Source organism: Panthera onca, chromosome B3 (assembly GCF_046562875.1).
Source record: "Panthera onca isolate mPanOnc1 chromosome B3, mPanOnc1 haplotype 2, whole genome shotgun sequence".
Lineage (NCBI taxonomy): Eukaryota > Metazoa > Chordata > Mammalia > Carnivora > Felidae > Panthera > Panthera onca.
The window spans coordinates 73697742-73724254 of NC_138344.1; the positions used below are offsets into that span (position 1 = coordinate 73697742).

At 41.3% G+C, this 26513-nt stretch overlaps 2 protein-coding genes across 7 annotated transcripts in view; one reads left to right on the forward strand and one right to left on the reverse strand.

Annotated features, from left to right (window-relative positions):
• The window catches only part of RNF212B (ring finger protein 212B), a 63761-nt gene extending 40380 nt beyond the window's left edge, over window positions 1-23381 (forward strand). The window contains exons 6-16 of one of the 4 annotated variants that reach the window (XM_081795898.1): window positions 1995-2110; window positions 2742-2802; window positions 3551-3579; window positions 4565-4611; window positions 4836-4878; window positions 5038-5098; window positions 5490-5538; window positions 10806-10845; window positions 11135-11235; window positions 11492-11553; window positions 22926-23381. In XM_081795898.1, the coding sequence (XP_081652024.1) occupies window positions 1995-2110; window positions 2742-2802; window positions 3551-3579; window positions 4565-4611; window positions 4836-4878; window positions 5038-5098; window positions 5490-5538; window positions 10806-10845; window positions 11135-11235; window positions 11492-11553; window positions 22926-23084 (768 nt within the window). In that variant the 3' untranslated portion in view covers window positions 23085-23381. Of the gene's footprint in view, window positions 1-1991; window positions 2111-2741; window positions 2803-3550; window positions 3580-4564; window positions 4612-4835; window positions 4879-5037; window positions 5099-5489; window positions 5539-10805; window positions 10846-11134; window positions 11236-11478; window positions 11554-13311; window positions 13933-22925 lie in introns of those variants that run through there. The other 3 variants (XM_081795899.1, XM_060619257.1, XM_078448388.1) reach the window with 3 other exon arrangements.
• On the reverse strand, window positions 12489-26432 carry HOMEZ (homeobox and leucine zipper encoding). Of its 3 annotated transcripts, none has more exons than XM_060619250.3 (2): window positions 26337-26432; window positions 12489-17198 (listed from the first exon to the last, which is right to left on the reverse strand). In XM_060619250.3, the coding sequence occupies exons 1-2, from the start codon at window positions 26422-26424 to the stop codon at window positions 15601-15603; spliced, it is 1686 nt and encodes a 561-aa protein (XP_060475233.1). In that variant the 5' UTR covers window positions 26425-26432; the 3' UTR covers window positions 12489-15600. The 3 variants fall into 3 exon arrangements, with proteins under 3 accessions (XP_060475233.1, XP_060475235.1, XP_060475234.1); XM_060619252.3 differs by lacking the exon at window positions 26337-26432 and adding an exon at window positions 22961-23068; XM_060619251.3 differs by lacking the exon at window positions 26337-26432 and adding an exon at window positions 22354-22561.
• Window positions 26433-26513: the final 81 nt, after the last annotated feature.

Genomic DNA, 26513 nt, shown 5'->3' on the forward strand with positions numbered 1-26513 from the left:
TTAGACAAATTTGCTATTGATTTGAATTAAAATAAAAATTAAGGTTGGATAAATTCTTCCTCCTGAAGAATCTAGAAAGACAAGGCAGTAACATGTACTCATGGGTGATTATTAGGAGGGGAGTAGTTTAAATCAGTTTATTAGATGGGAAAGGGAGGAACTTAAAAGGGGAATTCTTTTTCTCTTAAGTTTTATTTCCTTTTAAACAGCCATCTGTCATGTGTTCTATCTAGTTCGAGAGGAGATTGCCAATTGCTCCCTATCTTTTTCTTATCCTTTTTGAGGACTTAGCTCAGTAAGTTAAAATGATTAACTTTTTATGAGACAAATGGGACCTTTGATGATCTCTAGGGGAAGAGTAACTGGTCTAGGGCAGGATTTGGGTTTTCTTGGCCCAAGGTTGGTCCTAACTTAATCTCACTGCAAACTAATCCCAAGAATGGATTAAGATGTTTGGGATACTGTCTCTCGGGTAAACATTACACTTATCTTAACATCTATTGCTCCCCAACCCCTCGCCACTTTAGGTAACTCCTGGGATTCTGAGCGCCTTTTCCTACATCTGCACTGCTCAAATTTTAAAAAGTTAACATGTTTTATTTTTGTGAAAACAACTACTTAAAAAAAAACAACTAAAGAAGACTATAATGAAATCTTACCTAACTAGAATTAGTTCAGTTTGCTTGTGAGTAGAAAGGAAAGAGGGTAGAAGCTATATAAACTTTTTTTTTTAAGTTTATTTATTTATTTTGAGGGAGAGAATGAGCACAAGCAGAGGAGGAACAGAGAGAGAGGGAGAGGGAGAGAATCCTAAGCAGGCTCTGCACTGTCAGCACAGAGCCCAGTTCGGGGTTCAAACTCCAGAACCGTGAGATCATGACCTGAGCCAAAATCGAGTCGGATGCCCAACTGACTGAGTCACCCAGGCACCCCTATAAACTTTTAAGTTCAATTCTGTAGTAGGGTGGTAAAAGCAACTCACAAATTAGGTGAAAACAAAAAGTTTATGACAAAAATACCAAGATTTAGGGAAGGACCTTAGAGAAAAGGTTTATAATCTGAATAGGGAGGAAGCAGATGAGACATAAACACTGCTGTGTGTTCAGAAGTAGAGCCTGACAAAGCTAAAACACTTTCTAAATATTAACTTTTGCTCTGAGTCAGTAATCCTCTGATAGGCACATCAGTATATCAAATGGTAAAGCAAAACAAAAGATAAAATTATTTGCCCATGCCCAGAAATAAAATTCAGGAATAGATAATCTCCTCCTGTGCTTCTTTGCCCTTTACTGTAGCAGCATAAACAGGCTGCAAGTGCCCCTGTGGGTGTCTCAGGGAAAGTAAATTGGTTACCAGTGCTCCGTAATAGCTAGGAATGTGGAAGCTGAGGCCAAACTAATAGTAGACAGTTAGATCAGAACCAACTCTAAGCCTGAAAAAGTTTTTTGAGTATCACTCTTCTTGTGCAAGATGAAAGATTATATTTTTAAAGGGCCATTCTACCATGCCAGAATATTCTCATAAAGATTTTAAGAAGTGGGGCACCTGGGTGGCTCAGTCAGTTAAGCGTCCAACTTGGCTCAGGTCGTGATCTCATGGTTCTTGGGTTCCTGCCTGCATCAGGCTCTATGCTGACAGTTCAGAGCCAGGAGCCTGCTTCAGATTCTGTCTTTCTCTCTCTCTCTCTCTCTCTCTCTCTCTCTCTCTCTCTCTCTTTCTCTGCCCCTCCCCCACTCATGCTCTGTCTCTCTCAAAAACAAATAAACACTAAAAAAAATTTTTTTTAAGATATTAAGAAGCCATTTTCCTGGAAATGAGAAGCTTTGGCTTTCCCTAGTGCCAAATCGTCTACTTTGGGGGAGACATGAATTAGGCCAGATACTCCAGAAGAAAATGATCATTAAAGGATGAATTGGTAGATTTCTCTTTGTTGCCAGAAGTAAGGGGAAAGGAGTTATGGGGGTGTGTGTCAAAGACCTGTTTTTCCCTAGTAGGTGTGGAGTTTCCAGAAGAAACAAACAGATCTCCTCATCGCCTTTTATAAGCATAGAATTACAAAGTTAGAAGCAGCCATGCAGGAGGCACAGCAGACGGTGACCAGCCAGGAAAAGTAAGTGACAAATCAAATCACCAGAGAGCATTTTTTCTTTTAGAGAAGCTGTAGCCCTTATTTCCTTATGGTTGCAAAGCCTCGAAATTGCTCTACGTGTGTTTGTGTTTGTCTTGGGCAAATCAGGTACCAAATTTTTGGTCCCCTCAATCTCCATTTTGTTTTTCTCTTTCTTCCCTCAAGGAGCCCTGCTCACCTTATAGTTTTCCTCTTGTACTTCCTTGTCAAAAATTGCTTCTTTGGGGAGATGAGGCATAGCTTTTCAATATAAAGACGAGAGACAACATTTCAGATGTTACCTCCAGGAGGGCATATTTGGAAATCTTAAGCTAAAAGATGGAATCCTTGATGGAAGTTTTCAGACAGCAGCAGGCCAGGGGTATGTGTGGAAGGGAAATGGAACTGTGTGTAAACTCCTTTCTGAAATCATACCAAGTGACTGCTTATTTTGTCCACCTGATTCTTCTAGCCGTCAAACTCAGCTCCTATCTCCTGAATCCCTAGATCTCTGATAGAAATACCTTGTACAGTGGCAGGCATCTCTCTGTATTAACTAGATATTAACAATAAAAATCAGGGTTTTTTTATCCCATTGACCTGCTGGAGATGATTATTTCCATCTTTTGCCTAGAGAGCTGTCAGTCTTAAAGAAGGAGAATGGAGAACTGAAGAAATTTCTTGCCATCCTAAAGGTGAATGAAACAGATTTTCCTTACTATTATTTTCTCTCCTACTTTTCCCGTATATCCAATTGACGTGTAGAATAGTGTTTCCTAAACTTTTTCACATCCTGGCATAAATAACTGATAATATTTGTACAAGTACACTCTGGTAAATTGTCGAGGCCCCAGAACACCTTGGACTGAAGGAATCAACATGTAACACTGGTAACCCATTCTCGAACATCAGTGAGTCAGGACATACCATTTGGGAAACTCTCTTATAGAAGAGACATCTATTGTAACTTAAAATTTCTCTCTAAGAATCCCAAGACACCAAAAAAAAAAAAAAAAAAAAAAAAGAATCCCAAGACACCTCAGGACCTTTCTTCTTCCTCCAATCCACCTCTATTTCCTAGACGTTTCTTTCTTCCTAAGAATGTTCTTTGTATTTATATAATTTTCCTATTGATCCTACTCCTGAAACTATTCTAGCACATTTATCCTGCCATTTTCCCTTCCCTCCCCCATAGACGCTCCATATTTTCCCAGGTGAATCAGTCTTCAGGGTTCCCAATGTGTTTTTATGAAGAGTAACTAAATGTTTATCCTGCCAAAGCTAATAATTTCCTAGGGAAGCATTGCTGCTCTTTTTTCTCCTGCTGGGAATCTTAGCAACAACAGCTAGAGGACATTGCAGCTTAGTTATCTAGCAAGTAACATTCATTCGTTAGGACCCTTGAGCTGCAGCTTCCTTCACTCCCATTTTTTTCACTTACAGGAATCTCCAAATTGGTACCAAGGAAGCAGGTCAGTTTTATCAGGTCCCATACTAGCCCTGTTTGAAAATTGCTGTTCTTTCTTAACTCTAGGCTGCAACACACCTGTGTGGGCTGTAAGGTGGAGGAAATGGTTGAAGTTATCTTTCACTTCTCCAGTTACTCACAGAAAAGTGCTCAAGTAAAGTCTTGAATGTAATGTTCACTCTTATGAAATCCTACTCATCCTTCAAAATTCAACTCATATGTCACTTCCTGTGTCAAGACTTCACTAGGCAGAGTTCAATATTTTATTAATCATTTATTCAATAAATCTTAATTGCCTATTGTTTATCAGGTGCCATATTAGGTGCTGGGTGTACATCACCAGTTAGTCTCATTGGTAATGTCCGTACCCTACCAACTATTAAATGATTTTGTTTTAATCTCAGCCCTGTTTTGGTGTGTTAAGAGACATGGTTCCTGCACCCACAGAAGTGACAGTCTAGTGTTCTTTCATGCTTCTGTACTTCTGATACACCAATTATAATACTTAAACATTGCTTTTATTTATCTTTTTATCTCTCCAACCTCTCAAATATAGGAACCTATTCTAGTTACATTTGTAATCTCAGGATCTAGGATGTATAAGCACTAAATAAATGCTTGTTGAAGAGATGGATGAGGGGATGGAAGGAGTGAGGGAATGATGGATTTATGCATGGATGAACAGGTGGATAGATACATGTAAAACTGAGAGTACTTTGTAGGCCTTGAGGGAAAGAAGAAAGGAGAACTTCAAAATTTCTCCTATTACAGGCAGTAGAGAAGGTTTCACTTAGGAAATTAGAGAGCCAAGGAGTCTCATATGGAAACTTCGCCTCCATATTTTGCGGTGATACCTGTAATACATGATAGTAAGCAATTTGTGTGCTCAGAGAGTAAGCTGTTACTTCTATAAACAATGATCTGATTGATCCTCTTAGGGGGTACTTAACTTCTGCTGCTGCTTTTTTTTTTTTTTTTTTTCCTTTCAGGTCAGCCACACCTCGACCAGTAGGCATTACTTCTCCATCACAGTCAGGTAGTGAACATTTTTTTGCCCAGATACCTGTGTGAGGTGAATAAATATCCTTTTCCCATATGGAAGATAGTTCCCTCTCAGAGACTGTAATGTGATTTTTCTAATCTTGTGTATGGTATGAAAAGATCATATAACCAGATACCCACTTGTGACAGATTGGGTAGGCAAGGCAGTGGGCACACCATTGATGGCTACTTTTCATACTTCACTTTATTCTCTTTCAGTTACTCCACGACCCAGTTCTCAGCACAGCAGCCAAGTGGTCAGGTGAGTAGACAGCCTACACAGCCATATTAAAACTGTTGGCAAGAGTTGGAATATGAAAGAAATACCTAGATATGGCAGAGATAGGGACTAAAGAAACTTTGGTCTATGTAGAGTTTAACACCAGGTTTGTTTGTTTTCTTTCTGTCTCACCTTATACAGTCGGTCCTCCTCGGTGGAATCTGTCCCTTACAGAATGTCTGGATTTACTAGCTTGGGACAAGTAAGTGATACTTTACTTTCTCTTCCCAGAATGAGATTTCTAATGCTAAATGAAAGCAAAGATTTCTGGCAAAAATATTAACCTTATATTGGTTTTGGTATAAATTATCTGATGCCATGCCTGACTTTCTTTTATTTTGGCAATGCAGCCCTGATGTTAGAAGCTAACACAGAGAATAAGTGGCGTGAAAGTAGTGGAAATGTTTAAAGTCTGAGTTAATAGTAATAGTTCATTTTGGAAGTAATAAAGTGTGGATCCTCCTTGGACTACCATGCCCATTCTGGGAGAACAATATATGCTTCAATGTGCAGATATAGAGAAATAGCAAAGAATATGGAAGCCAGAGAATGGGGATGTATTTATTAATTGATGTTTATTGTTTGTCCATCAGGGAGTCAGAGGCCTACAAGGAAAAAGTACTCCCAGAGACTCATATATTGGTGAGAGGGGGGCTGGGAAAGGATCAGAAACCAACATATATTCAGTACAGATACCAGAAGATTTCTGGTTTACTCTGCATGTATAATGCCATTATGCATTTTCTGTGCATAATATAAGGCAATTAATTTTTTTCCAGACACTGACTGATTCCAGGTATCCAGAGATATATTACTGATTTTCAAAGAATAATATTTCTGTTCTCAAACTGATAAGGAGAAACTTTTTTTGAGCAGTGGAAAGTCATTGAAAGCCTCTGGTCAAGAGATAGGGGAGATAGTCTCTGGTCAAGAGACACCCAGGTGTCTCAGTCAGTTAAGGTCACAATCTCACAGCTTTGTGCTGACAGCTCAGAGCCTGCTCAGGATTCTCTCTCTTCCTCTCTCTCTGCGCCTCCCCTGCTTGTGATCTGTCTCTCTCTCTCAAAATAAGTAAATAAAGAGATGGGATAACTTGAGTAAAATAGATTTGGATTTTTAAAATTGCCACAAGATGGCAGTAGAAGTTAGGTCTAAAAGATGCCCGTTGTGTTAGCCTGAAGGGGAATCCAGCTTCTTCACTATGTATTAAAAATTCCAGTGAAGGATACCCACTTAATTTCTTGTCTCTTTCCTCTTAGAACTATTATTGTTATTACTATTTTCAAGGGCATTATCCAGTCCATAGAGAATACTTATCAGAGAGGATTTCCCTTTCTTTCACAAGAGGCAGGGGTGAAATTTGCACATTTCTTTCTGTATAATCATTTTTGAAAATCACCAAATAGTTTCCCTCCAATTCTTTCATATTCACCCTTTAAAAAATGTAGAAGTCCTAGAAAATTTATTTCTGTCAGGTTAGTAGTAATATTTTCTATTTCGTTCCTGATTTTAGTTATTTGAAGCTTTCTACTCTTTTCTTGTAGAAAAAAGTTGGCTGAAGACTAGCCAATCAGTTGAACATTTCAAAGAACCTACTTTTGGTTTTGTTGATTTTCTCTGTTTTTCTATTCTCTATTTCATTTATTTATGCTCTAAGCTTTATATCTTTCCTTCTGCTTATTTTGAGTTTAGTTCTTTTTTTAGTTTCGTAAGATAAAAGGTTGGATTATTGATTTGAGATGTGCTTTTTAAATGTAGACATTTTTAGTTATAACTTTCACACTAAGCACTGCTTTCATTGCATCCTAAAAGGTTTAGTATTTTCTGGTTTTGTTTTCACTCATCTCAAAGTATTTTCTAGTTTCTTTTGTGATTTTTTTTCTTTGAATCATTGTTTTTTTTGGCAGTGTGTTGTTTAATGTTAACATATTTTGAATTTCACAAATTTCCTCCTGTTACTGATTTTTAGTCTCATTTCATTGTGGTTGGACGAAATACTTTGTATGATTTAAAATGTATGGCCTAACAGATGGTTTATCTTGGGGAATGTTCCATGTACACTTTAGAAGAATGTGTATTCTGCTGTTATTGGGTGGAGTGTTTGTTCTAAAGAAGTCTTTAGATTTAGTTGGTATATAACGTTGTTCAAATCTTCTATTCCATTGCTGATCTTCTGTCTAGTTGTTCTGTTCATTATTGGAAGTGGAATATTGAACATTCCAATAGTTTCTCTCCAGTTCTCTTCAATTCTGTCAGTTTTTGCTTCTTGTATTTTAGAACTCTGTTGTTAGATGAATATATGTTTATAAGTGTTGTATCTTTTTGATGGGCTGACCCTTTTACCATTTGACCTTTGTCTCAAAGTGCATTTGTCTGATATAAGTCACTCTGCCCTCTTTTGTTTACAGTTTGCATGGAATATTTTTTCCATATTTTTACTTTCAACCTACATGTGTCTTTGAATTTAAGATGAGTGTTGTATAGATAGTGTATAGTTGGATCTTTTTTGTTCGTCATTCTGCTCCATTTCATTGTGCTGTTATCATAAATTACATCTGTATAAGTTGTATACTCATCAATACAAAGTTAGTTTTATACAATTGTCTTTATAATCATATAGGAGAGGGGAACCTGGGTGGCTTAGTCGGTTGAGTGTCCGACTTCAGCTCAGGTCGTGATCTCACAGTTTTGTGAGTTTGAGCCCCTCATTGGGTTCTCTGCTGTCAGCCCAGAGCCCACTTCAGATCTTCTGTCCCCCTCTCTCTCTGCCCCTCCCCTGCTCATGCTCTCTCTCTCTCTCTCAAAAATGAATACATATTTAAAAAATCAGATAGGAGAAAAAAGTTACAAACAAAAATACACATATACTTTTGTATTTACCAATGTAATTGCCTTTGCCAGTGCTCTTTATTATTTCTTCATGAAGATCTGAGTTACTGTCCAGTGTCCTTTCAGGTAAGCCTGAAGGACTCCCTTTAGTGTTTCTTGTAAGGCAGATTTGATAGTGATGAATTCTCTCAGTTTTTGTTCACCTGGGAACGTCCTAATTTCTCCATCTTTGATGTTTATTTATTTTTGAGACAGAGAGTGTGAGTGCAAGGGGGGGTGGGGTGGGTGGGAAGAGGATCCAAAGCAGGCTCTGCGGTGACAGCAGAAAGCCCCATGTGGGGCTCAAACTCACAAACTGTGAGATCATGACCTGAGCTGAAGTTGGACACTCAACTGACTGAGCCACTCAGGCACCCCTTTCTCCATCTTTGAAGAATAGTTTTGCTGGATTTAAAATTTTTGGTTGACAGTCTTTCTTTTAGTATTCCGAATATGTTATCTGCCAGTGTTCTTGCCTCCCTGGTTTCTGAGGAGAAATGAATGCTAATTTTACTGAGAATCCCATGCATGTTATAAGTGACTTCTTTCAAGTTTCTTTTTTTCTTTTTTTTTTTTTTTTTTTTTGGTCTTTGGCTTTCAGTAGTTTATGATATGTCTAGGTGTGGATCTCTTTAACTGGAGTTAGTTGAGTTTCTTGGATGTGTAGATCAATTTTTTTTCATCTAATTTGGGAAGTTATCAGCCATTATTTCTTCAAATATTCTTTCTGTCCTGTTCCTCTTTTCTTCTTCTAGAACTCCCATTATGCATATGTTGATATACTTGATGGTATTTCACCAAGGTCTCTGAGGCTGTCTGTTCATTTTTCTTTATTATTTTTTCTTTCTTTCTCTTCCTCACATTATATAACCGCAATTGGCTTCAAATTTGCTGATTTTTTTCTTTTGTCCATTTGTATGTACTGATGGGCCCCTCCAGTGAAATTTTCATTTTAGTTATTATACTTTCAATTCCAGAATTTATATTTGGTTCTTTTAAATATAGTTTGTCTTTGGGGCGCCTGGGTGGCTTGGTCGGTTGAGCGTCCGACTTCAGCTCAGGTCATGATCTCACGGTCCGTGAGTCCGAGCCCCGCGTCGGGCTCTGTGCTGACAGCTTAGAGCCTGGAGCCTTTTTCGGATTCTGTGTCTCCCTCTCTCTCTGCCCCTCCCCTGTTCATGCTCTGTCTCTCTCTGTCTCAAAAATAAATAAATGTTAAAAAAAATTTAAATATATTTTGTCTTTATTAGTATTCTCTATTTGTTGAGACACCATTCTCATACTTTAGTGCTTTAGACATGGTTTCCTAAGATATTTGAACATATTTAAAATACCAGATTTAAATGTTTGTCTAAAAAAAGTCTAGTCTGGGCTTAGTCCAATGTCTAGGCTTCCTCAAGGACAGTTTCTATTGATTGCTTTATTTCTTTATATGGGTCATACTTTCCTATTTGTTTGCATACCTCATAATTTTCTGTTGGAAACTGGACATTTAAAATAATGTAACAGGGCAACTATAGGAATCAGATTATTCCTCCTCCCCAGGGTTTTTTGATGTTGCTGTTTATAGTTATTTAGTGACTCTTTAAAACTAAGTCTGTAAAATCTGTATTGTCAGGGCACCTGGCTGGCTCAGTCAGGTAAGCATCTGACTCTTGATTTCAGCTTGGATCATGATCTCATGGTTTGTGAGTTTGAGTACCACATTGGGCTCTGCACTGATGTTGCAGAGCCTGCTTGGAATTCTCTCTCCCTCTCTCTGCCCCTCCCCTGCTCGTGCTCTGTCTCTCAAAATAAATAAATCAATTAAAAAAAAATCTGTATTGTCATGGAATGCCACCAAAGTCTCTATTCAGTTAGCTTAGTGGTAAGCTAATGATTGGACAGAGATTTCCCTTAAACACCTGGAACCAGTAAGTCTCTCAGTCTTTGCTGAAGGGTTGTGTGTGTGTGTGTGTGTGTGTGTGTGTGTGTGTTGGGGTTCAGTTTCAGCACTTAGCCAGACAATTGAGAACTGTGCCTTAGCTTTTATCCTGCTTATATGACCTCAAGATAAGAGATTAAGGCCTTTTCAGGTCTCTTCTGAGCATGCACATAGTCCTGCACATGCATATGGTCTAGATCCCAAGAACGTGTTGTTTTCAGAGTTCTTACCAACTCATTCCCCATCTCTTCCATCTATGCTTTTTGGTTAGCCTATTGTTTGCCCCAATTAATATTCACATCCTCAGGCAACCTAAAGAAGTGCTTTTAATTGTTTACAACAAACACTCCTGGGGAAAAGGCTTTTCACACATGGTAAACTCTAAGCTCTAAGTCATGATGAGTTTGTGCTACAAGTCAAGTCACATAAAGGCAGTCTTGCAAGTAGAGTCTTCCGGCAAACCACTGGACAGGTCAAGTGATTATTCTCTGGGAATGAGACTGTAAGAGTCCCAACCCCATTCCATCCCCACAGTGACTGCCAGAATGTTGGTTTTCAAGGCTACCATGGAGCTGGAGGAGAAATGGGAATGGGGCAAGTTAAAATGCCAGAAAATTCACTCTTCTTAGCTTCATTTGGCTATTTTTTCTGGAATAAACATTCCCCAGACTGTTGCAAGGCTTTTGTTAATTTCTGGAGTTCTGAAAAAATTGGTTCTGACAATTTTTGCTAGTTTTCTCTTTCCTCTTATGGAGAGAATTTTTGGAGGTCCTTATGCCACCGTTTTTGCTGTCACTCCCAACCAATTTAATGACCCTTTGTCTTTAGCCATTCTTCCTAGTAATCCCCATCTTAGAGGGGAAACCAAGACACAGATACATTAGAACACATCAAGGCAGTACTGGGTCCTGGCCCACAAATCCATGAGAGGGAGGAAAGCAACTTTCACTGCTAGGTGATTTGTGAGTTTTTTTTTACTTGTTGTTAGTCCCTAAGCCTAACATATACACTAAAAATCTTTGGTCCCCAATTTCTTTGCCCTGGCCCCAAGTATACCTGAATAAATCTCTTCTCCAGCTCATGGGTTATCTCACAGGCTGACTTTTATGTTTTCCAGAAACCCCTTCACCAGCTTCCACTCACAGCCTATCTTATAGGTAAGTAGCACTGTGCTTCCTTTCACTTGGGATCTGTTCACACTGACACTCTGCTATCAGCCCTGGGGTTACTTCTACTAGCCTATACCCCTGACATTTATAAATCTACCTTGTAAACAAGAGAGCATTGAATAGTACTGTGTCTAATATACATCAGAATTATTTTATTTTTAGTTGCAAGCAGGGGATTTATTTCCTGTCTTGTCTAAATATATAGGCTGTCCCTTTAAATACGCTTTTTACCTTTACCTTCGTTTTCTTTGCTGATGCTTTTATTTCCCCTCCTTAGGCCTTCACCTGCCTCTTCTGGACAGGGGATTTTTTCTTTCAGACCATCCCTAAATGGTGGGGATTCAGGCTACGCAAGAGCCCTTACCCCCAGTAATTCAGGTGTGTTAAATGTCATTCCCAAAGGAATGGAACTTCAATCATTGACATGTATACTAAAATGAGGATTTTCAAGGTGAAAGAAGTTAGGAAAAGAATGACTTTATAGCATGTCTCTTAAATTGCTTAGCTAAGTCTTTTTCCCTTCTGAGTGGTGTTCTACAGATTAAGACCTACCTATTTACCCTGACCCATAAGTAACATTGCCAAAGAACTGCCCAAGGAAGTTATCTTTCACCATTCCAGTTCTGTCCTTCAGGTCAGAGGGAAAGCAGAACCCCACTAGAGAGTCTTCCTGGTTTCCAGCTACCAGTCCAGCAGGTGAGCCCTGGCTAGTCTAACTTGCCTGTGTATGAAAAACTTACATGGTTGGGCCTGTGCACAACATACCCTTTTGGTCTCCTCTTAAGGTGGTAAAATGTAACCAGTGGAGAATGATATGGGTTTCAAGTGTGGTAACCAAATGTTCACAATTTTCCAGAATGGTTTCAATTTCAAAGATTCTTTCCTACTATCAGATCAGCTTCCTGGTTTGGGGTTTAAAAATTAGGTCACATGGTAGTGAATGCCTTTAAACTGAGAGGTCTGGGCCAGTGTGAACTAAGTGCGTAGACACAACTGACATTCCCAAAAGCTCCACAAAAAAGTATTTCAATGGAATATATCTTTTGGATAGAGGTACTACTTGAACTAGGAAAAATCACATGTACTTCTCTAGAGATGGTTAGAATAAGGCTTTATAAATTTATGGGACTATGATATGTCAGCAACAAGAGGAAGAAGGCATGGGAATAAGGAGAGAGGTTTGTAAGGAGCTCTACGTGCCAAGTCCAGTCTTGCCTTTTAAGTTAACTTTTATGGCCCAGGTTTTGAGGATATTTAGGCTCTTTTCCATGCCAAGCTCCTGGTGAGCCCAAGGACATACTAAGGTGGGTAAATATTTTGCTCTCATATTCCAAATGCCCTTTATTTTCATTGGCAAGGAATTAGGGTCTAAGCCGCAAGAGGCAACACTGGGGAAATAACATCCCTGAGATCCTTACAAATGGAGGGATTTACCTACAGATGAAAAAAGACTTAAGGGACATATAAACCATCTGCAAACATATGGCCCCTATTGGAGCCTGATTAAAACTGTATAACACACACACACACACACACACACACAAACATACATTTATGAGAAAGTTGAAAACTGAATACCTGTTGGACATTTTATATTGTTTTTTTTAATGTTTATTTTTTATTTTTTGAGAGAGAGAGAAAGAGCGCACACATGTGTGCAGTAAGGGAGGGGCAGAGAGATGGGGACAGAGCATCTGAAGCAGGCTCTGAGCTGACAGCAGGGGCTTGATCTAACTCACAAACCGTGAGATCTTTACCTGAAGTCAGACGCTTAACTGACGGAGTCACACAGGCACCCCAATATTAAGGAATTCTTAGTTTTTGTGTGTGGGCATACTACTATTGTGGTTGTTTTTAAAAATAGTCTATCTTTTGGAGATACATACTAAAATATTTAGAAATAGGAAGTTAAGGGATTGTCTGGGTTTTGCTTTAGTATATAATCTAGTGGACATGGGGCAGTGAGAGTAGAAATGAAAAAAATTGGCCATGAGCTATTTGTTGAAGTTGGGTGATGGATACTCATCAGTCCATTATACTACTTTACTTTTGTATTTTTTGAAAATTTCAGTAAGATTAAAAAAAAAAAAAAAAGCTATTGAAGTTAAGTGCCACCTCCCCAGGGCATAAGAATCCTGCCTCCCTGGTAAGCACATTTCAGCATAGTAGTCATAGGTTCCAGGTCTTCCAAAGTAGTTCTTTAAATATTCTGCCTTATTATCACCATAAGCCACTCAGATGTTGTAGAGTTTCATAATTAGCAACAAAGGCTTTGTCACAGATGTATCAAATCTTAGTACAAATCTTGGAACAGTTATCATGCAATGGAGAAAACTATGGGGAAGCACAGTGGTGGCTTGCTGTCTTAATAAACTTCATAAAGTGGTTTAAGAGGGCCTTATTTGCCCTTTTTGTTATAAATGCCCATATCTGCCTTCCTGTCCTCTGCTGCAGACTCTGTACGAACAGAGACAGATGGGATTAGCCAGGGCAAGAGAAGCATGGACTACTTCCAGATAGATCGTCTTCAAGGTCCAATCCATATATATTGCTTAAGGAAGGCATATAGCATCCAATACTCATTAAGTGTGATGGTTTTGGAAAATGTTTCCCTGGTTTCTTTCCACATTTCACTGTGTACCCTTATCTGCTTTGTTCTTTACCATATACACCCTATATTACCTCCTAGGAAAACGATCAGCATTATATAAGGCTAGTTCTTCAGGAAGATGTTTAGATTTCTCCCACACTCAAATGTAGCTCTCTCATTTCCTACAACTTAAAACAAATATTGTAAAAAAATTCTTGGCTCACTGGAGGTGCGAAATCATACACTTGTTAAGTATGTTTTATTTCTAGATTTCATTTTTTAAGCTTTGGATGTATTCACCTATTGCCAAAGCTAATAAACAACTCTGTTCCTTGTCCTAATTTATTATACTACTTCTGTTTGTCTATTGTTTCCTCTATGCCTAGTTAACTATGTTGATTTTCCTTTCTGTCTGATAACAGCTGGAGACCCAGACTTTCAGCTTACTAAAGTACACAGATAAAATAAAGATGTCCTTTTATTGTTATTGCAGCTCTATTGGTATATTACAAGCTCTAGAATGGTGGAATGGGCAAAGAACACCACCAGTGAGATGGAACATGTATTCTTCTTTGGGTATTAAAGAGTAGAAATGAGGAATTAAATGGGTTGGCCAGTGGCAGGCAGACCATAAGCAAAAATTTTGAAAAAAAATATAAAGATAGCAAACATCTGCCAGAAATAAATTGAGTCCTGGGAATGACCATGAGGCTGAACTAGCATTCCCTACCCTTTCTGGAACTCTTGAGTTTATTTTTAAAGGTATTTCTAGACATCTTTTCTGGGAAGAGCCTGTCCTATAGCAGTATAGGAAACAAATCTTCCCAGTGATAAGATACTGATGTATTGCCTTTTAAAGTTTTATTCTTTTAACCTACCTCAATATATCCTGATTCTAAAAAAAAAAAAAAAAAAAAAGTATACTAAGTCAGAATGTTAATAGATTTGGCTCCATTAATTTCTAAACCATAGAAGTGGCAAAGTGGAGGAGAAACAATTTTATTTTTGGCCTTTTATTATTCTAGCAATTTGGGGCTTCCACTCTTATTTCTAGATGGTTAACCCATTGATATCTTTATATCTGACTCCAACTGATGAAAACCATTCTAAAACATCAATAATCAATTCAGTTAAGACCAGGGTCCCTCTGTCCCCAAGACAGATCCTATAAAGAGGGGAAAAAGTCTCTATTATAGACACACATTGAGCCAACACCAAAAAGATGAAAAATTAGTCTTTGTCAAGCTAGGCAGGAGGAAGTTTCAGATTTGTAAAACCAAACCTGCAACCTACCTGCACCCACCTTCTGAACAGTAGAAATCATCCCTCTCCTCTACCCTCTGTAACCTAATTCTACTTTTTAAAAGGACATTTCCCCCCAGTTCCCACATCCAATAAATATCCAGTCTAAATTATTCTCCACCCAATTATTAAACTTTTTCACAAGCTCCATGGGGAAGATTTACCCTGAGACAAATAGTGAACAGAACGAGGGATTTTGGAAAAAGATAAAAAAGTACAAGGCAAAATGGTCCCAGTATCAGAAGTGAAAACATTCTGCTACCTGTGCAACTCAGTAATGAAGCAGGGAAAACCCAGCGTCAAGTTGGTGTGCATGAAGGAAATACTTGTAGTGAGACTGGGACACACTAAGACTCTCAGCTGTATTATGCACGGACTCGTGCTCAGAGAAGAAAGGGGTGGGTGTGAGGCAGCCTTATATTCCAGGGAAAATGGTGAGACTGGGGGATGCACTAGAATCATCAATTGAATCAAAATTCTTTACTCCTCCTTTCCAGTACTAAAGACGTGGGGCCAATGTCTGGCCTCTCCTTAGTACAATAAGGGGAAAGAACAGACATGAAGAGAGCAATAACTGTTTCCCAGCCCATGGTTTGGACCAGATCCTTAGCACTCTCTTCACCCGAGACTAAAGGCCTGATTTCTGCCCAACCGATCCTCACCTCTCTTTGGGTCCTATGGTCATCCTCCCTGGCCCACCCTCACTATATCCCCCATCCCCCAACCTCAAGAACACAAAGCTTTTTAGTTCTTTGCCACAAGGTAATTAAAAAAATGTGGTTTCTTTGTTTAAACAGTTACTAAGTTGGTTCATCTTTTAGTAACAGACCTCCCCTCCCCTCCCCCACCCCTCAGTCTTGTATGATCACATCATCATCCTCGTCATCATCTTCCTCCTCCTCCTCCTCTTCATCCTCATCATCTTCTGGCAGTTCCTCCTCCTCCTCCTCCTCTTCTTCATCTAGACAAACCACCACCTCAGCTGGCTCAGGTAAACGAGAGTCAAACCAATCCAGTACCTGCTGGGTGCTAAGCCTTGATGCCTGACTCAGTTGAGGGATATCACTTTCCCGAAGCTGTTGGTGGGCTGCCCAGTACCTCTCCAAGGGTCGTATATCCGGTGGGGGTGGGGGGTTTGGCAAAGGTGGTGTCTCAGCCCATTCATTCAAGGAGCGGGTTGAAGGTGGGGGTGTGGGAATTGCTGGGTCCTGGAAACTAGGGGCACCAGGTACTGCGTTGTCCCGAAACCATTTTAGTTGCCCATGCTTCAAAGCATAGCGTGTGTCACCAAACCACTGAATAATCTCAGGCCGAGGTAAGCCAGTGATCTGTTCTAATTTATGGTAATCCTCACGCCGTGCCCATTGGCACTGTAAAAAGAAAGATTTGAGGATAGCCAGCTGCTCTTTGGTTTTGCGCTTGGTCTTTCGCTGGCGTTGCATATCTGGGGAAAGGTACTCTGCAGGGCCAACCCTACCTGGTACTGAGTTATGTCTTAGCCCCTGGGGCCAGGCTGGCTCCAGATGTGGGGGCAGTGCCTGTTCATTGGGTGACAGTGGCTGTGAGATACAGCCCAATGACTGGAGGGGTTTAGAGGTGGCAGTAGCTCCATTAGCCAGTACCTGGAAAGTGGAAGAGGTAGAGGAAGAAGAAGGAGTCATAATAGATGCTGACTCCTGCTTACAACTACTGGCAAGTAATGAGATTGGTGGGGGCTTATCCCGAGCACGTGGCTGGTGGACAGCTGTGGAGTGGTTCCAGGAAGCAGAACCTAGGCCATGTGACTGATTGGGACCCTTGCCTGCCTGCTCCTTAGAGAGGCCACTGCTTTGAAGATCCTGCCAAAAATCTGATTGGTGGGAGAATGTCCCACTGCCAGGTGCCATCAGGGGTTCCTTTGCTTTCTGGTGACTCAGCAGCTCTGAGGACTCCTCAGGCTCTACCTTCAATCCTTTCATCTGGGTAGGCTCACTAAGAGTCAAGGGCACTATTCCAAGACCCATTTGTTCTGGAGGTGGCACTGGAGAAGGAGACACCTCCTCAGGGGGCCGCCCTGCGTGATGAGTAAAAGAGAGAAGGGATTTGAAATGGAGCTGGTCCCGATGGTAGACCACTCGGGCTCGAGTCTCTTCTATTTCTTCAGATGACCAACTAATGCCACAGCGGAGGCGCTGGGCCATGAACCAAGTCTTGACTTTTTCCATCTGCAGCCCATAGCGTAAGCAGAGAAGAGCAATGTCTGCTAGACTGGGATAGGGAAAGTAGCTGAAGGTTTGTAGCAAGTGTTCATTGCCATCCAGCTCACTGGTCTGGGCTGCCTGGGTCCACACAAGCTGTAGCTCCTCGGAGATTGGAGGGAGGCAGATGAGCCCCGCAGGGGAGCTATTAAGACTGCTGGCCTCTTTATTAGGAGGCATGGTGCTTTCTGACTTGTGCCCTTCAGAGATAGCTGTAATAAGAAGAGAAACAGCTCAATCACTGGGGCTCCTCTTTCAGCCCATTGCTCATTTTCTGCCAAACAAAATGTTGGACTCCAATACAATCAACTGTCTATTGTGTACTGTTTTGGAATGCTTTTAAAGTGCTTTAAAAAAATTTCTCATTTAATTTTCATAACCTTAGGAGCCTGTTATAATTCCTATCATATGTATGGAAAAAAACGAAGTCCATAGAAGTTCATTACCCCAAGTCACGTGACTAGTGAAATCTGTCTTTAGAGGTTAAGGAGGAACACGCATCCTTATATTGCCTTTATTTTTCTGATGCAAACTCACTTCACCCTCTAAGATCATGGAACAGGAGTCACAAAATGGAAACTCAACCACAAAAACATGAAGTGCAGTAATCTCAGAACTGATGCAAATGCTTTAGCTCCTGACAATTTATGATTACCTCTAGAATGTGGAGACAGGGAATCCAAGAGAGGAATTTCTAGAAGGCAGGACAGATAGTACTGTCCTTCTGCCTAGCCCCTGCCCCCATTCCTTTTCTCTTCTTGGTGGTGAAGTCCTGCAGGCAGAGGAATGATAGTACCTTCAAGCCCTAAACCCAAATCTGCTAAGCTTTATTTTCTCTCTGTAGGATAATTGATAGGGTATCCGGGATAAATGGGGTTACTCCCCCTGGGTCTTTGGGGGTAGAGAGAGGGAACTGTTTCCACCTCAAGTCCTCCACGGAACAAAGGTTAGCCCCTCCCCCTCCCCCTCCCCCCTTTGTCTCTTCAACAGCTCAGTGTCTCTCAGGGGGAGTTGGGAAGAGCTCCTTCAGACTGTAACAGCTCCTCCACACAGGGCAGAGGGCCTGCAGCTCTTATCTCTGCAGCCCAGCTTTCTTCCCAGAGCCAGGTAGGCAGATTCATTAGGAATTGCAGCCAGGTCCTGCAAGCTCCCCAGCAGCACCACTGCTCCCAGGTCTGTGGGTATGGGGGCTGCAGGGACAGGCCCTGACTCTGGCCTTCCTGAAACACCTGCTCAGGTTATTTCCCAGAAAGTTCTGTTGACCAAATTTTAACTCAGCTCCCTGTCTGGGCATTAGAAATAGAAACTCTTTAACACATCTGTTACCCTTTCCACTTAGAGGAATCCCACCCGAGTTTATAAATATTTACCTCTGATATGTTAAGGATGCGACAGGATTCCTATGTATATGCTACATGATGAACTGAGAAGAATCTCAAGCCCAGGAAGTTACAGTGCAGTGTGGTATCAAAGGATTTTATATGACAATTAGAAAAATTTGGTAGCATTTTGATGTGTCACCATTTACTTTTAAAAAGCAGATCTAATGAACCGAAGGCCATGCAGATCCTAAAGGCTATACAGCTTGAAGAGAACGTTAAGAGGGTAAACAGAGACAGCATAGCAGAGTGGATAGAAATATGATCCTTGAGTAAAGCCAACCTGCAGTTTGAATCCCAGTTCCGCCACTTACCAGCTATGTGATTTTGGACAAGTAGCTAAATGAGCTTTTGTTTCTTCATGTGTAAAAAATGCATACAGTGCCAAGTGTATGTAAAGTTATATATTTTTACCAAGCACCTACTATGCACTAGGTGTCCTGCGTAGGCAAGGCCTAAAGCAGCTGTTGGGGTGGAGGCCTGGGGTGAGGCAGTTTTGAGATTAATTGCAGCTCCACCACTTCCTAGAATGCTGCTGTCCTTGGACAAATTATTTAACTTCACTAAGCCTTAGTTTCCGATCAGAAAAAAAGGTCAGAACAGCACCTTCCTTGCAAGTTTATGACTAAATTAAAAAAACGCAGTTGACATGATGCCTAGAACAAAGTAAAGGCTCAACAAATAGCTTTCCTCATGACTTCAGCCTCACAGGGTGATTCTGATATATGGTAATGCTCCTTTTCTAGACACAAGGAGGGAAATGCAGCCAAGGCTGAATTCTTTAAAATCCTTGTTTTCAATCTGTTTTTGCAGGGTCCTAATTCTAATGAGCAGTGGAAGAAACTAGGGTATATATAATTTTATGCTTTCCATATTTTGGGAGTTGGATAGAATTCCCGAATGGATTTTGTTGTTTAAAAAAAAAAAAAAAGAAAAAGAAAGGATGAGAACAACAGCTTTAGGAGAATTGAATCCATAATTTGGATATAAATCCTTTTTGATTTCCAGATGAATTGCCAATTTAGTAGTAGCTCTACCTTCACCCTGTAGGTTCATCCCAGACACAGCTACATGGCCTATGAACAAATGCTTGCACAGCTAGGTGCTAAACTACCATTTAGACATTGTGGCCCACCAGGAACACCACCAATTTTAAGCTGGACAATACTTAATGACTGCAACACTTGACATCTACTAACCTTATTTGTGTCTTGTTTTTTAAGGACACAATAACATTTTAGATATGAGAAAAATGTAGCATAAGGAAGAAAGCAGTCCAGTGTAAGGATGAAGACTGCCAGACAGGAAATAAGGCAGGCACAGCTATAAGCCTTACAAGGAAGCATTTTGCTTTCATTCATGTGGGTTGCTATCCTCCAGATTCTCATGACATCAGTTTGATGTTTCAATATAACATGTAGTAATACAAATACCATATTTGGTGTACTATATACATCCAGTTTTCCAATTACACAAAACAAATTGTGGAAGACTTCCTGATATAGAATGGTGGCTTAAATTAAGGCACAGCTGTATAGCTACCTGGTGCCTCCCTGGAAGAATCTGCTTTGGCATAGGAAGAAGCTACAATCAGAGAGTGGCTCATGAGAGGTATTAACAAAGAGGGTAGGCCCCACAGTAATCAAAACCACCATGAAGGCACTATGGGGTCTTGTGTTCTTGTGCCTCCATTTGGAGAGGTTAGAAAAAGAAGGGAAATCAAAACTGGAGAAAAAAGGACTCCTGTGGGCAGAGATGGTAGTAATGGTGGGATTATCAATTCTGAATAATTACTAAATTTGATCCTTATTGAGTATGTTGGATTTGCCCTATTGCTACTTTAAGTAGCTAATAAAAAATATAATCAGAAAAACAGAGACAGGATATCACCCCTCTTTCCCTTTGGGCTTTCCATGCCCGTGGACAGATGGAAGAAAAGAATGGACTGCCTTAAACTTCATGTAGGTGTCCATACAATCCTAGGAAAAAGGTGTTCACAACTTTAGGCTTGATCTTATTAGACTTATGGTTAAAGCAGGAGACAGTTCAAATGAGAGACTAGATATGATCCTGCGTAAATTCCCTAAATCTTTATTCACAGAACTGCAGTGCTGCCTGAAATGTGTTTTGGTGATAGTTTTAAGGGCCTTAAAGAATTTTTAGTGGTATTCAACTTACATGTTTCTCAACTTTTTGGGTCATGAACTTCTTTGGGAATCAGATAAAGGTATGGACCCTCAGAAAGTTATGACTACCCGCCCCCCCCAATAAACATCCATATATATATATAATCTCAGAGGGCTCACTGCCCAGAAGCCCAGGTTACGAACCTCTGCCTTATGTCCTCCCAACTGAATAAAAAGGCAGCGGTGGTAATTGCTTAAAGAGGAACATACATCTTGATGTGAATGAATGGAAAGAGTGGATGGAAAGACTCAGGAGAATTTAAATAGGTCTAGAAGGGACTGGGTATTGGTGATACTAGTTGGAGATAGTGGAAGGGAGGGGTGTTCAGCTGGGCCAGGAGCCTGGCTTAACCCACTGGATTATATGACCAATACCCACAGTGTGCTACATCCTAGAGCCTGGTAGGCTACTCTCTAGTGTGCCAAAATCATCTGCTTCTTTCAGCTGCCCTGTGTGCTTGGGCCAAGTTGTATATGATTCCAAACCTGTTTATGCCTGTTGTATTTTTTATTTATATAATAACATAATTAAATACCACATAAACCTATGAAAAACTAGTGCATTAAAAATTGTTTCTATGAAAACAAAGTCAAATGCTTTGGAAAGACATAATACAACGAGTGTACAATTGTTGAGTTGGGAATGGTAGGCAACTGTAAAAGATTGGAGGGGCAGGGGACTTAAAAATCTCAAAAGTATTCTACATTCAGATTGCTTCAAAAGTGTTTAGATTCTCACTCCATTTTAAATAAACCAAACCTGGAAATCATAGATGATGAGAGGCAGTGGCACATTAGAATTACCTGGGAAATTTAAACCAGGGAACCTTCCTCCTCATTCTGACTTAATTAGTCTGGACTGGGGCTCAGGCATCAGTACTTTTAAAAGTTCTCAGGGTGCAGCCAGATTTGAGATTTGCTTGTGTAGTTTATACCAGAAAGGCAGTTGGGAACTCCAGTCAGCAGACTTATAAAGAAAACGCCTGGATATTACCCCAAAAGATTGGTGAAATGAATATACTTTTAATGACAATGCTTAAGAGATGTATGCATCATTTAAAAAATTCCCAAGTTTAACTGGCTTTTTTTTTTTTCCCAATCATTGCCATCTACCTGTCCTAATCATATAATATAAAAGGGCTTCAAATGTATGGTGAGAAGGAGGGTTTGTATGATAAAAGATCTCCTGATCTGGGCCCACATTACCAAACAGGTCTCAGCTTGAGTCTTCTTTCAGTTTAGAAGTCTCATATTAGGACGCAAAACCAGGAACCTCTGAGGATTTGGGTTCTTTTTCCTGGTTTGTTTTCTGAGTATGGCTGGGTAGGGGGGTCAGGGGCAGTTTCTCCCAAACGTTTCATTCCCAAAGACCACTGCTTCCCAGAAGTAAGGCCAGATTTCTGTACGTGTGCTGAGGTCGCCAGGAGGTAGTCGTGGGGGGGAGGTGGAGGCCTGGGAAGGAAACGTTTCTCCTATCCTCCATTTCGCAGGCAGTCTACAAGGCTCCAAACTGGGTCAGAGAACAAAAAGTTGCTGCACTTGGGGCGATGAGCCCCAGGGAGCAGGCGAATCTCAATCCTCCCCTCGCCGAGACCGTCCCAATCCAGCCTTCCCCTCCTCCCTACACACCCACTCACCCTCCCCCAGTTACAACAGGGAACCGAAAAGTCCAGAGGAGAAAGAGAGAACCAGGCGACTTCGAGCCTAGAATCCTCCTCCCCCCAGCGCGGGGATGGGGCTCCGGAGGTCGGAGATCGTACAGGGGCTAGGAGGGGAAGTCGAAGGGGCTGGGGATCACTCACCGCGGTCCGGCCCGGGCGGCGGCTCCCAGCCTCGCACCATGGGCCGGGGGGAAAGGGGGAGAAAGGGCAGGGGGCCTCCGGGGTGGGAGTGGGGTTCCCGCCCGGTGCGGCCTGCTCCAAGCCCACCCGCGCGGAGGGCCGGGACCGGGACTGCCCCCCCTGTCCCCGAGAGCGCGCCCGTCTAAGCCCAACCCTGCTCGAGCGAGTTGGGGGCGGGGCGGAAGGGTGGGGGGTGCTCCAGGGGCGGTGCCAAGGTGGCCCGAGTCCGGATTGGTAGACGCAGGCAGGCGGACACTGGCGGAACGCACTGGGCCGACCATTGGCTGCGTGAGTCTCGGCTGAAGTCGGCTATTGGCTGCGTCGGCTTCAGCCGGGGTGGCTATTGGCTGCGTGGGGCAGGGAAGATGTCCCCCGGGGCCAGGGTGCTGTGAATGGTACCTCCCCCCGCCTTCGACCTTTCCGCGCCGGACCTTCGGAGCACTGCGAGCCCTGGTCGTCCCGAAATTCCCCTGGGAATTCACAGCAGTTTGTTGAATTGCCTTACAATTATTCCCTATTTGTTCTTCCTGAAGGAAGACTTTTTTCAGCACCCCCTTGTCAGACTTACGCACGAGCTGAGCCGCGCCCGCCCAGCCGAGGGCCCAACCGCCGTCAGCAGCGTCGTTGTAAATGTAGCGCCTAGAGCAACCGGGAACTTGTTCTACAGATGGATCAAATGTCTTGCCACCTGAAAGACGAGGATCCTAGCTGTCCGGCGCCTTCGGAACACTGCACAGGTGTTCCCAAAGACGAAGTGTCAGAAGGGGGCACCTGTTTGGGACCTACCAGATCCCCAGGTCCCCTTTCTGTCCCAGTGAAGAGGACCTGGAACTCCACCTCATATCTGGGGACCTTGGTTTTCTCTTGTCTAGAAAGGGATGGCAATGAAATGGACTTTTCACCAAAGTGGTAGTCCACACCCCGAAGTTCTGGGCCAAAAGTTTGTATATTTAGGATTCTCCGTCTTTGACTAAAACTTGGGAATGGTACTTTCTGAAGTGATTCTTTTGTTCTCACGATGGTCTTTGAAACTGTCTTCTTGCCTATTTAGGTCACTTAATAGCTTATATAGCCACAGTAATTTATAAAAAAATTTCAGACTTTGCCCTGTATTCCGCAGATAGACCTCACCCCTCTCTATATACTCCCCCAAAACACCACTACTCATTATTACTCCAATTTAAGGTCTAGAGCTCTTTCAAGGTTGTCAGAATTCAGAAATTTATTTCCTAGATAAGAAAGAAAGAAAGAAAGAAAGAAAGAAAGAAAGAAAGAAAATTTATTTCCTCTTCAGCATTGAGCCCTATTTTATGTTACTATCCCTGTATTTACCCCTGCCTGCCCCCAGCCCCATTACATTTAATAAAACTAAACTTCTAAGAGCCAGCCCTACATCCTTCAAACTGGTATCCGGCAAAAACATCATAGGAGTAAAAAAAGCAAAGATATATATACTCAGATTTAGAGTTAGAAACTTCTGATCCCTCAGGGTTTAAGCCAGGGCTGGTGGTATATACAAAGTTTGTCCTAAATCATGACTACTACAATGCCCCAATGGTTTGTAAGTGATGAAAGGAAAAGTGAAACATTGTAGGCAGCAGCAGCCCTCAGTTTTCAGTGGAGAGGTTGTTCTTTCATAATCTAAAAAAATAACAAGACTGGGTTGTCTGGTTGACATGCTTATCTGGCTGGAAAGCCAGGCAGGCAATGTCTGTGGGAACGTAGTGCCAGTCCCTAGAGGATTCAATTAGGCATTCTGGGCATCACTGATCATGGGCTTGGAAATATGAAAGATGGACAAATGTGCCACCTTTCAATTCTCAGAAACACGCTCCTGAGACAGAAGTAGGGAGCAGAATTGAAGACAGGTTTAGGAGAAGGAAAATCCAAGGACAGAAGAAACTCCTCTGCCCTAGTTTTGGAGTACAGGCTGAAGCCTCCCTCTTTGATGTGGATTTCACCCTAAAGATTTAGAAGATGGAGTGTCCTGTGGTGGGGATTGGAAGAGAGGAAGAGATCCAGGCTGACAATATCAGAGAAAGGAGGGCCTCACCTTTAGCAAGACACTAACCCTCCCAGCTCTTCCTGGGACTAGTGCAGAAGAGTGGGGACTCATGTTATCCTCAATGTAGAGATGTTAATCCCCCATCTTTGGTGAAAATTCTGTTCTGTTTGCATGGTTCAGATACTAGCAGGACTGACAGACACATTTACCCTATAGGTAAAGAAACTGAACTTTTAGGACCATCCCTTGCACAGACCTCTTCTAAAGCACTGTAGGTGCACTAGAGCCCCAGCAATGTGATAATGTGGTCATGGCTTTTTGTAAATTTTGAAAAAAATATTTAAACTGCAATTGGTTAAGATTGAGGTCCCCTTTCTTTCTGACTTCCCCTCCATTACACTTCTTCTTTTGTCAGGTGGCAGTGGAAATGCCATGGATATTTGGGGATTGGCTAGGGAAGTTAATTTGAGGATACATTTAGTTTGGGGTTAGTAGTTTATTAGTAAGTAGTTTAATATTAAGCACAGTGTTATAGGCTGAATGGTGTTGCCCCCCCCCCCATTCATATAGTAAAGTCCTAATTCCTAGTACTTTAGAATGTAAGTTTATTTGGAAGTAAGGTCTATAAAGAGGTAATTAAGTTAAAACGAAGTCTTCAGGGTGAGTCCTAACCCAGTATGACTGGTGTCTTTACAATAGGAAATTTGGACACAGACATGAACATAGGAAAGACCATGAGAAGCTAGGGAGAAGATGTCTGTCTATAAGCCAAGGAGGGGAACCTCAGAATCAAGTCAACTCTGCCAATGCCTTGATCTCAGACTTCTATCCTCTACACTGTGGGAGAATTTCTGTTTCAGCTACCCAGTCTGTTGTATTTTGTATGGCAACTCCAGCAGACTAATACATATAACTTCTAGGTATAATTCTAATGTCAACAATTCAGAGTATATGGCATTAATCATTACAAATTTGAAGTGCTCTGAAATTTTACACCACAAATATCAAAGAAATTTGAGTGTTTTCTTCAAGTTTGACAAAAATGCTAAAAATTATGACATTACCACTTATAAAGTGCGAAGGTGAACATTTTCTAAATCACTAAGAATTTTTAAAAAGTGATCATGTAGAAGACTGAATTACCTTTCTATACTCCTTATAGAAAACATTATATATATAAGCATCATATGAAAAAATATTAAAGAGCATGCAGCCAAAAACAAAATTGTAAAAAAATATGTTAAGTAGACACTTAAAAAATTGTGTTATTTTTCTTGATTTTATGTTATATTTGTCAGCTCTTTAAAAATTATAATTTAGGGGCACCTGGGTGGCTCAGTCGGTTAAGTGTCCGACTTCAGCTCAGGTCATGATCTCACAGTTTGTGAGTCTGAGCCCTGCGTCAGGCTCTGGAGCCTGCTTCAGATTCCGTGTCTCCCTTTCTCTCTGCCCCTCCCCTGCTCACACTCTGTCTCTCTCTCTCTCTCTCAAAAAATAAACAGTAAAAAAATTAAAAAAAAAATAAAAATTATAATTTATATTTTCTCATTCTAAAGCACTTTCATTGTTGGGCCTAATGCATTTATGTTTCTTTTCAAAAGGCTCTGAAAGTTGTATGTTTCAAGCACCCAAAAACTTCGATCTACCTCTGGGACTACCCAAATGGATATGGTGAGTTTCTGCCTCATTTAGGGGAACCATGCTCCACTGTTCTGTGCCTTGTTTCCTAAGAAATACAAAAGCTGAGTGCTAACCAATCAGAACTGCAAGTCTTGAGGAACTGGGATATCAAAAGCTGCAGTGAAGGAGTTTGTGAAAGAAGGATTTCAGAAAGACCTACCACTAAACTAAGATGTGAGACGTCTGGAAAGACATTAGGGCCACAGAGGGACCTTAGGCAATAAGCCATGGAGAAAACTTCTGCAACGCCCCCACTTACCTCTCCTTGGGTGTCTGCTCTTCATGCTGACTCTACCCTTTAGCCTATCTGGTTTCACAATATAAGTATGGGTGCTCTGCAGTGACATCACAACTTGGCCATTATGATGTAATGCAGAGGCCTCTGATTCTTCTCAGGCTAGGGCTTCCCTATTAGAAACGTCTCGTTACTTTGTGG

Coding starts and splice junctions, on each gene's coding strand:
- HOMEZ (XM_060619250.3), bottom strand. CDS start 26,424: ATGTCACTGCAGAGCACCCATACTTATATTGTGAAACCAGATAGGCTA. Junction 17,199..26,336: donor GAGCAGACACCCAAGGAGAG/GTAAGTGGGGGC, acceptor TTCTTATTACAG/CTATCTCTGAAGGGCACAAG.